The sequence below is a fragment of the Trichosurus vulpecula genome, chromosome 9 (genome assembly GCF_011100635.1).
Source record: "Trichosurus vulpecula isolate mTriVul1 chromosome 9, mTriVul1.pri, whole genome shotgun sequence".
NCBI classification, from domain to species: domain Eukaryota; kingdom Metazoa; phylum Chordata; class Mammalia; order Diprotodontia; family Phalangeridae; genus Trichosurus; species Trichosurus vulpecula.
Window position 1 is genome coordinate 204,027,025 of NC_050581.1, and position 10,670 is coordinate 204,037,694.

The 10,670-nt window shown below is 51.9% G+C and overlaps 1 protein-coding gene across 2 annotated transcripts in view; it reads right to left on the bottom strand.

The window, feature by feature from the left end:
* The window catches only part of CRHR2 (corticotropin releasing hormone receptor 2), a gene marked incomplete at its 3' end in the record, with an annotated part of 93,596 nt that extends 83,212 nt beyond the window's left edge, over positions 1–10,384 (bottom strand). The window contains 1 exon segment of one of the 2 annotated variants that reach the window (XM_036738354.1): positions 10,199–10,384. In XM_036738354.1, the coding sequence (XP_036594249.1) occupies positions 10,199–10,300 (102 nt within the window). 2 annotated transcript variants of the gene reach the window in all.
* Positions 10,385–10,670: the final 286 nt, after the last annotated feature.

Here is a 10,670-nt window from a genome sequence, read left to right on the forward strand (position 1 = left end):
TGTTCTTGTCCATCAACTACCTACCCATTGGGAAGCCCAAGCCCGCCCTCTGCGGAAACGCAAAACAGGGAGTCAAGTGAGAGAAGATCTAGGGAACACCCGGGAGACTTTAAAGCAGCATCATCTTCATCCTCATCCTCATCCTCATCGTCCTCATCGTCCTCTATTAAGGATAAATGGTTGCCTTCAGGAAACGGCCGACCTCTTCAAATGACCCTCAACTTCCCCCAGAAACGAAGATCCCCCCGACATTCTACTGGAGCGACTGCTGAGTCCTGGAGGGAAGCAGTAACAAGATCATGGTGGACCCCAACGGAGAAGGACCAGGAAAGAAAAGTGGGAGAAAGGATGTCATCTGGAAGGGCTGAAAACTTGGGTGGCTTCCTACCGACAAACTGACGCCATGGGTTATAAAGGGTGACAGAGAAGCATGGGAGGACCGAGGTGAACAGGGGCAGATCTCCAAGCACTTGAATGGCTCGATTACGTAAGAGGAACCAAGCTGATTCTGCCCCAGAAGAAAAACTAGGACAGAGGGTGCCCATGTGGCCTTGAGAGAGTCATTAGACATCTCTAGCCTCAGTTTCCCTCTCTGTAAAATGAGGTTATTGACCCAGAGGGTCCCTAGGCAATGCTCAGTCTGAGCTGATGGGTCAGCGACAAGGCTTGAGTTAATGAGACGCATGTTTTGATTTGATGTTAGGGAAGACTTCCTAATGCTGGTGGTTTTCCAAAGTCATCGATGGTCTTGAGGTGGAGGCCCGATGACACTTGTCCGGGTCGGTGTGGCTTTAGAGATCTCTTTTGAACTCAGAGAATCTGTCATTCCCCGGTTCTGTGTGGGTCTGTGTGGTCCCTCTGTGCCCAAAGTCAGTGCATACAATGACGACTCTGAGCTCATGGGGAAGAAGGGAACCGTCCCCTTTAGGGGGAGGCCTTTTAGGGGAGGGCCCCTGGGAGCTGAGCTCTCCTCAGCAGCTGGGGCTGTAGCAGCAGGGGATCGTTTTCCAAAGCCCCTGGGGTTTTAGATAGTTACATAAGCCAGAGCCAGAGAGGAGATGCGGTAGCTTCATTAATCTGTGAAAAGTCAGCGGTGCATGCTGGGCCATCACTGGGGCCCTGCAAAGAGATAAGTGCCTGTGGACATTAGGTTCAAGTCTGGCTCCGTATTTACAGGCTGGGGTCAGGAGGAGGGAGGTTTCTAAGATTATATCAAAGGAAAACAGAGCCACAGATTTTGAGAGTTGGAAGGAGTCTCAGAAACAACGTCATCCAGGGATTCCTAACCTGGAGCCCATGAACTTGTTTTAAAAAAATACCTCAGTGACTGTATCTCCCTATAATCCCCCCTCCTGCTCCAGCTCCCTGGGGTCCCTCCCCTAAAAGGCCTCCCCTTTTTGGGATGCTTTGTGAGCCTGTGTATTTTACTTTATACATTTAAAGCAGGATTCTGAGGAGGGGGCCAGAGGCTTTCCTGGATCGCCGGAGGGATAACCGAAACACATACAAGATGAAGCCCAATCCATGCATGAAATGCATCCCTCTCATGCCCAGTAAGTGGTGGCCCAGCCTCCCTTGAAGACTTTGATTGAGGGGGAGCTCTCAGAGCAGCCATCTCCATGTGTGCATAGCTCCAACTGTCAGGAAGAATCTCCTGACCCCAGGCCTCAGTGGACCTCTTTGTGCTTCCCCCGCTCAGGGCCAAGCAGACAGGCCAATCCCTCCTCCACATGACCCAACCCTCTGAACCTTGTCTTATCTAGGTTGTCAGCTCTTGCCCCTGAATCATGTGATCTGAGAGAAGGGTGAAACTGAGAAACTTTTCTGGGGAAACATGTTTACTTTCCTTTCCCTGCAAAGGTCTTGGTTTCTTCCCGGGCAGGGTGGTGACCCAGTCATTCCAGGGCTGCCACCCAACAGGTGGTGCTCAGGGCTCTTGTGAAGTGAATGAAATGGCATTGTTCTGGATGGTTCCATGGCATGAGTTCACCTAAGCTTCAGCGCATCCCTTGGATGGAGTGAGGCAGGGGCCAGTCCGGCATCACAGAGAGCACAGTGGCCGGGGCTGGGGGATAGTGGGCTCTCCTCCCCAGAGGTCTCCAAGACCACCTGGTGGCTGTGTTACACTGGAGGTCCTTGCTCCAGTCTGAGATGGCTTCAATGGTCTCTTCTGTTCCCCCATCCTCAGTGCCCAGCTTCCTTCTCTGTCTAAAGGCAAAGTCACACAAACGATTTGATGATTCTATGTTCTCAATGAGCCCCCTTAAAGCTATCCCCAGCACTTAGCACAGTGCCTGATACATAGTAGGTGCTTAATAAATGTTTGTTGACTGACCCAAAGCTTCCTCTCTCTCTGACTTTTTCTACATTTCTCCACTGTGTTGCCCAACACAAGGCTGGCCACTCTGGGAAGCTGGGGAGGTGCTCAGAGAAGATTTAGTGACTGGTTGTTTGAGTGAGGGAAATAGTCTTCAGCTGACTCCAGATTGGAGAGGCCCCTGCTCAAAGAAAGGGCTCTGTGGCCTCCCACAGCTTAAAAGTCAGAGGACTCTTCCGGAAGACTGGATGAGCCCTGGGGGGGGGGCAGGGCTGGAGAGGGGCTTCCTGGTCAGTACAATTTAGATCAGCTGCCTCAGAGGTCCTGTCCAGCCAGCTCTGATTCTGCCCTTGTCTGTGTGAGTCTGTGTCTGAGCGGTCTAGGAAGTGCCATGGAAAGGGAGATGGCAGCCTTGGTGCCAGGATTAATGAAGATGAGAGTTCATCACCCCCAGTGCCCACCTGGAAGAATTAATGGGCTCAGAGACCTCTGCTGGTATTTAATGAGCCAAGTCTTTGTGGCAGGGGCAGGGGGCAGAGTAATTGTGGGTCGGGTCTTTCAAATGATAATTAATCCATACATGGCTTCTCTCTGTTGTGGGTCAGGACCAACCTCATCTAAGTCAAAAGCCAGGAAAAGAAACCAGGAAAACCAAAGCATCAGGTGAGGCACACCCATATGAGCAGGATGCTCTCTCCTCTCTCCCCAGTGGGGAATGGGGTAAGAAAGGAGGCCATGAGTTCTTCTTTCCATATGGTACATCTGAGCTGCAGCAGCTGGAGGGCAGAAGGGAGAGCAGGGCTGGTCTAGAGATCTGGGAATCACTGACCCAGAGACGGGAATGGAGCCCATGGCAGCTGATGAGCTCACCAAGGGAGAGAGTGTAGAGAGAGAAGAGAAGAGGGCCCAGAACAAGGCGTTTGAGAAAGCACATGGATGAGTTCTCGAGTGCCTAGGCAAGGGCGACCATGCTGAAGAGATGTCCAGAGCTCATGCCCTCCTCACAAAACACCTGAGGGAATGGAGGATGTCCAGCCTGGAGAAGGAAGTCTCAAGAGGGCCATGATAGCTGGTTTCAAGGATCTGGAATGCTGTCGTGTGGATGATGCATGAGCACTCGGGTAACAAGGTGAATGCTGCCCACTAGAATTGGATTAGGCCATATGGGGAGGAGGAGGAGGAGGCTTTCCCTCCTTGAAAATCTCCAAGCAGAGGCTGGACAGCCGCTCACTGAGAATGCTGATGGGGGATTTTTGTCAGGCACATGTTGGGCCAGCAGGCTGCTTTGGGCACCCCTAACTCAGACATTCTGTGTTTGAACCTACTTAGCGTTAGAGTAGTTCACCAAATTTTTATCACTTTCTTTCCTTCCTCAGTTTGTCACACCCTCCCTTCAAGCAGCTCTGAGGAGCCAACTTTTCCACGAGATCTTCTTAGACTAATAGAAGAAAGGGAGAAGACTTGCTCCAGCCCCACAAAACATATTTAACCTTTTGTCTGCATACAAGGTTAACACATTCCTCTGGTTCATCTATTCGTGTGCCCTCCATGACCTTCATCCATCCATCTATCCACCTATGCACCTATCTATCTATCCAACCATCCATTCATCCATCCCTCCCTCCCTCCATGTTCATATATCCCTCCCTCCTTCCAGACATTCATCTATCTGCCTATGTACCCATCCATCTATCCATTCACCCATTTATCGATTGACCCATTTATCCACTCATCCATCCATCCATCCATCCCTCCCTCCCTCCATACATCCATCTATCTGCCTATGTACCCATCTCTTCCTCCCTCCCTCCATATGTCCATACATCCCTTCATCCATCCATCCATCCATCCCTCCATACATCCATCTATCTGCCTACGTACCCAGCTATCTCTCCCTCCCTCCACATGTCCACACATTCCTTCCTTCATCCATCCATCCATCCATCCATCCATCCATCCATCCATCCATCTATCCATTCATCCCTCCATACATCCATCTATGTACCCATCTCTCCCTCTCTCTCTCCATATGTCCATACATCCCTTCATCCATCCATCCATCCCTCCATACATCCAACTATCTGCCTACGTACCCAGCTATCCCTCCCTCCCTCCACATGTCCACACATCCCTTCCTTCATGCATCCATCCATCCATCCATCCCTCCATCCATCCATCTATCTGCCTATGTACCCATCTCTTCCTCTCTCCCTCCATATGTCCACACATCCATTCTTCTATCCATCCATGTGTTTATTGGCTTGATTATAGAGCTAGATCTGGAAGAGGCGTCCTGAGATAAAGGATGCTAGGTTCAGAACCAGAAGGGCCCTCATCAAGGGCACCCTTCTCATTTTACAGATGAGAAAATTGAGACCCTGTGAGGATATGGATTTGCCCACATGTTTGGTAATCACCAGATGTAGGATCTGAACTCAGGTCTTCACCAGGCTGCTGGGCAGACTGCTTCCCTTCTCTGGGTCTCTGTTCCTTATGTGTAAAGTGAGGCCCCTGGAGGAGGTGACCTTGAAGTCTCAGTTCTAAATTGAGAATCCTAGCCAGGCTGACCCAAGCCTGATCTTTCATTAAATGGAGTCAGACTGAGAACTGGGATCTCCCGATGCTCAGGTTAGGCCCTGGGCCCCCACCCCTGCTGTCTTCCTGAGAAGAAACGTGCTTAGCACCAAGTTTCTGCTCACAAGGATGCAGATGAATTTCAAAGGAGAGTGTCTGGGTGAGAAATGCTGAGGCTGTAAATGGAGCAGGTGGCATTGTGCCACCTCCAACCCCTAGCCCAATGGGAACTCTCCTAGAAACCTGAGACATCCTGGGAAAGGACAGAACCTCCAAGCACCTTGTGAGTACTCCTGGTGATACATTATTCTCTGCAAAGCACTCCTGATCCTGCTACTGATCCCATTTGAGCCATAGGCTCAGTTCCGGGTGCCACATTTCTGGAAGGACCTAGTTTGGGGAGCATCTAGAAGGAGTCAACAGTCTGGAGAAGGGCCTGAGATCAGTCTCTGTGAGGGTGAGAAGAAGGAACTGGAGAAGTCCCCTTAGCTTGGAGAAGGGGAGGCTAGGTGGGGACCTGAGAGCTAAGTTAAGGTATCTTGAGGTTGGTCACATGGAGGACAGACCATGGAGCAAGGGGAGGGGGGAAGCTGTAAAGAGATGCCCCAGAGTGGCCTGGGCTGACTCCTCCCCAGGGGTCTCTGAGCAGAGGATGGATGTGCACTCATCTAGAAGATTTTTGCTCAGCCAAAAGTTGGTTGGATTAGGAGCCATCAAGGTCCCTTAGGATTCTGATGACCTGTGGTCCCTTCCACCCAATGCTGCCATAACACCTCCCTCCCCCATTGTGTGGTGGGAGGCTCAAGGCTCATTCTCTTTCACAGGTGAGGAAGCTGGAGCCCGGGGAGGTGAGGTAACCCTGTCCCCCATGCCTTGGATTCTGTCCCCTTTCCAATGTATCTGCTATGATGGGTCTCCTTGTCTTTCCGCTTAATGGCTGTTTCCTCCCTTCACTTAGAGGCTGCATTGACCCTCCAAGCTTTTCGGTGCAGTCGGAAGCTCAGAAGTGACCTCTCCATAGGTCTCCATTTTGTCTCCACGGCACTACCAGCGTGTACCACATATGCTGCTTGGAGTGATGGTGGGGGTGGGGAAGGAGGGGGCATCTGGGAACATGTCAGGAGGACAAGGATCATGAAATGCCTGTCTGTAAGTACAGAGGGCAATGGACCTGGAAGGGGCCCGAGCAATCCCTTCCCCCCATCCACCCCTCCCCACTTCACAAAGGAGGAAACTGACCCCCAGAGAGAGACTTGTCCAAGCGTTCACAGTACCAGGACTCAGACCCAAGTCTTTTAGACAATCTCACCCATGCTTGGCAAGCAGAGGGCTTCAGAACCCTCCCCTACTTCCTTAGCTTGGCTTCAGTATGAGAGACAGCTTAGCATAGTAGAGAAAGCACAAAAAAATCTGGGGTCGAATCCCATCTCCATTCTCCTTACTGGTTCTATTAACTGCAGGCAAGTGCCTTAACTTCTCTGAGATTCAGGCTTCCCATCTGGAAAATGAGGGACATGATAGTTAGGCTATCCATATTACAGGACAACTTTGCCAGCCTTAAGACACCCTCGTTCTGAGAGTAAAGTCCGGCCGAGCTTCTCTGAAGAGAGGAGAGAAATTCTCATCAACTTGCAGCTGGTACAAGCCGTTGGAACTGCCTCTTCCAGGCAGCCTTCTGGGATTGACACACCATTCAATAGCTCTTCAGTGAAGATAACAGTGGGATCTTCATGAAGCCCACTCCCCACCAGCTTCTGTGAAATGAGGGTTCCCCCCTATCTTGGCATTCTATTCTTATGTTCCCTGATCCCTGATCCATTCATTCTATGCCCCCATTCCAGGATTTGAAGCCCTTCCCAGTCTACCTCCAGCTGGCCTTTCTAGACTTAATTCTCCCTTTATGTTTCCAAACCGGCCTCCCACCTGGTCTCTGAATTCCACATATCTCCTCTCACTCCATGACTTTGCATAGACTGACCCTCACACCCTCCCTTCTCTTCCATATCCTAAAATTATTATTCTTGTCACAGAGACACACAGAGTTGTGTCTGACTCTCTGTGACCCCATTTGGGGGTTTCTGGGCAAAGATACTGGAGTGGTTTGCCATTTCCTTCTCTAGCTCATTTTACAGATGAGGAAACTGAGGCAAACAGAGTTAAGTGACTTACCCAGAGTCACACAGCTAATAAGTGTCTGAGACTGGGGGTCAAGTCCTCCTGATTCCGAGGCTGGCACACTATCCACTGCACCACCTAGCTGACTCTTAATATCCTTAATTTCCTTCAAGTATCTGTCATGATGCCATCTCTTATAGGAAGCCTTCCAACAGTGAAGCAGAGAGTACCAGAATCTCAGAGCTGGAAGGGACGCTGGACCATCTCATCCAGCCTATACCTAAACAAGAACCCTCGCTCCAAGGCACTGGGCAAGGAGCTGCCCAGTCTTTGCCTGAAGACCACGGGGGGGGGGGGGGGGAGGCCGGGCAAGCCAAGCTTTGCGGCAAGTAAACTGAAGGCAGGAATCCTTTGGAACAAAGGACTGAGGTAGAAGGGAGTTTTGTCCTTTGCCTTTTCCCCTCCTTTTCATTTGAACCATGGGATCATAACTTTGGAAGTGAAAGAGGCATTCAAGGCCCTCTTGTCCTTCCCCTCTTTTTAGGGTTGAGGAAACTGAGGCCCAATGAGTGAAGTGATTTGTATTTCCCAAGTATACAGGCACTGACTTGAGTGGCGGAGGCTGGATTTGAATCTAGTTCCTCAGACTTCAAATCCTTTGGACTTTTAAAACTGTACTATGCTCTATGGGAGAAAGAAGAAAGGGAGAAAGAAGAGAGGAAGAAAGAGAGAAAGAAAAAAAGACAGACAGAAAGAAAGAAAGGAAGGAAGGAAGAAAGAAAGAAAGCAAGAAAGAAAGCTTAGGTTTGGGAAAACCTGAGACGTCAGACACAAGTGATCCCCTGAAATGACTCTCTATAGGGTTCAGTTTAGCAATCAGAGATTAAGGAGTTAAAATGATTTTCTAATCCAAAGCCAGATAGAGGTTTAGGATGAAGTGTACATCCCTGAGAGCAAGAGGAGGGTGAAGACAGACACTAACACCTGCAGACACTACACCTCCAAGGGGAGGGAACCCACTACTTCCCCAGGCAGCCCCTTCCACGTTTTGACTGCTCTATGTGTCAGGAAATCATTCCTGATGTTTAACTTATATTTGCCTCCCTGCAGCTCCCCCCTCCCCCAAGTGCTCCCGGTTCTGCCCTCTGAGCCAATAAACACAAGTCTGACCCTTCTTCCCAAGCACAAGCCTTCAGACCCTTGAAGCCAGCTACTGTGCCCACCACTCCAGTCCCCTTCAAACATAGCCAGTTCCTTCAAGTAGTTTTGCTAGATCATGAGCTCTAAGCTCTTCTCTATTCTCATTGCCCTTGTCTGGGCACTCTTCCTCTTATCAATGTACTTCCTAGACTGTAGCCCCCAGAACTGAAGCAAACATTCCCCATGCAGTGTAACAAGGGCAAAGTTCAGGGGAGTGATTCCCCTCCCTATTTCTGAAGTTTGGCCCTCTTAATGCAGCCTAAGACCACGCTGGCTTCTTTGGAGTCACATCCCACTGCTGACAGCCACTGAGCTTGAGGCCCACTAGAGCCCCCAGGTCTTTTTAAGGCCAGGCCTTCCCCAACTTGTACTTGGGGGTTGATTTCTTGGATCCAAATGTAAGACTTTATTTACATTGATCGCTGTTAAATGGCACCTCATCAGATTCAGCCTAATCTCGATCACTCCGTTAAGATCTTCTGGGAGTCAGACTGTCATCCCCCCTGCTTTCTATCATCTGCAGCCGTCACAGATTCCGTCTCTGCTTTTATCAAAAAATGTTCACCGGAACAAAAGCAAGCCCAGCACAGAGTCTGAGGCTTTGCAATGGAGACCCCCACATACTCCCCAGTTAGCTTTTGCTGCTTGATTGTTCTGCCTGCACTTACTCATCATCTAAACATTGGGTCTTCCTTGAGGGTGGCGCCTGTTTGGGGCTTTTTTCTTTCTTTCTGCCTTGATGTTTCATCCCCCCACTCACAGTGCCTGATACACGGGAAGGGCTGCTTGTATGTCCAGTTGGATTGAGTCAAACAATATGATTCCAGCTTCCTCAATTCTCCTACAGGAGCTGCTTCTGCTCCTCCTGCAGCAGCATCTGGGCTTCCAGACAAGGCTCCATATCTGCCTTTCCAGCCTGTATGACAACAGCCTGGTCCAGTAGAGAGCTGCCTCAAAGGCAGGAAAGTCCTGGAGGAAGGCTGGAGTCTAACACTTCTTACCGTGGGGCCCTGGGCAAGTCACTTTATTTTTCACTGCTCTAGGGGTAACTCTGAGACTAGGTTGCCAAGCAGAAGCTAACTTGCCCTAGTGGCGGGACTTCCTTACTTGGGAGTTCCCTGTGGGCAGGAAATCACAGGTCCAGTCCCTCTCCCTTTGATATCACAGACCTTCCCCTATGCTCCTTCTAAATAGAAGAGGGAGACATGATTTTCAGAAAAGGAAATACTTGACTCAAGTGTCTCTTTTAGTCTGAATCTGTACATCTGAGTCCTCCCATCTCTCGAGTGGTGCTGAGGGGCCAGACCCATTAGCACTGGCGTAGTGAGGGGCCTGGGACCTGGAGCTTTGGCGTGGTTGGGGGTCTGAGGCCAGAAGCTTTGAGGGGGGCAGGAGATGCTGAGGCAGAGACAACAGGAGTATGGGAAGAGTCCAGGTGCTCTGGGGATTGGAGGGGAAGAGGGAAGGCAGCTCCCAGCTCCTTGAGAACAGCACATCCTCCACGAAAAGGAAAGAACGTTTTGGGACCTCTGAAAATCCGAAGGGAAGGCTGTCTGCCCCCGGGCGAGTTCCTCTGAGATCGCCTTCCCACCCCATCTACCCTTCCTCGCTACCGCGCCGCCTCGCCTCAACTCCAGCGCGCTCCGAGACCCCTAGGGCGCAGTGCCCCTCCCTTCGGGCCTCCCCCAGCCCCCGCATGTCCCCTTCCCCCGGCTGCACCCCGACTTTCCCTCGTCTCCGCATAGCGCTCGGAGATGCCCACGCTCTCCTGCTCCCTTTCCTCCGGGACGCACCGCTCTCTGAGAGCCACAGCTCGAGTGTGTTCAGTCCCTCGGCCGGGACCTACACAGCGCTGAGACCCCAGCTCACATTCCCTTCCCCTGAGCTGCTTTGAGCTCTGAGAAACCCAGCCCGACTGGCCTGTTCTTTTCCCCAGGCCGGCCAGTCTCACTGCGCTCTAAGATGTCCCACCAGCTCCCTCGGGTCACTTACTTGGGGCAGCAGCAGAGGCAGTGCCAGGGGCTTCAGAATCAGGACCCAGAGGGCAGAATGGAGGTTCGGTCGGGGGGGCCCCAGTGCCCTGGCCGCAGCCATAGCTCCGTCCGCCTGGACCCCGGCGGGAGCCGGTCCCCTTCCCCCGCTCCTCGAGCCCTGCCCCGCCCCGAGATCCCCCCCATCCCCTCTGCGGGGACTGGACCCATATGGGGGATGGGCGTGTCCAGGGAGTGCTCCCCCCGCCCCAGCAGCCCGGCTGGCAGAAACAAGGGTAGCGTGCCCCACGTCCCTTCTGCCCCATCCCGGAGCCAGTTATTTATAGCCGGAGCCTGGCCTGGCTCTGTCCCTGGCCGTGGCCATCCCTCCCCAGGCCGCCCTCCTGCCGCCAGGGACCCTGCCTGTGCCACCCTCGGTCCGATTCTGCCTTCCCCTCCCGCGGGCCTTTGGGGAGCGTGGCCCCAAACCCAAG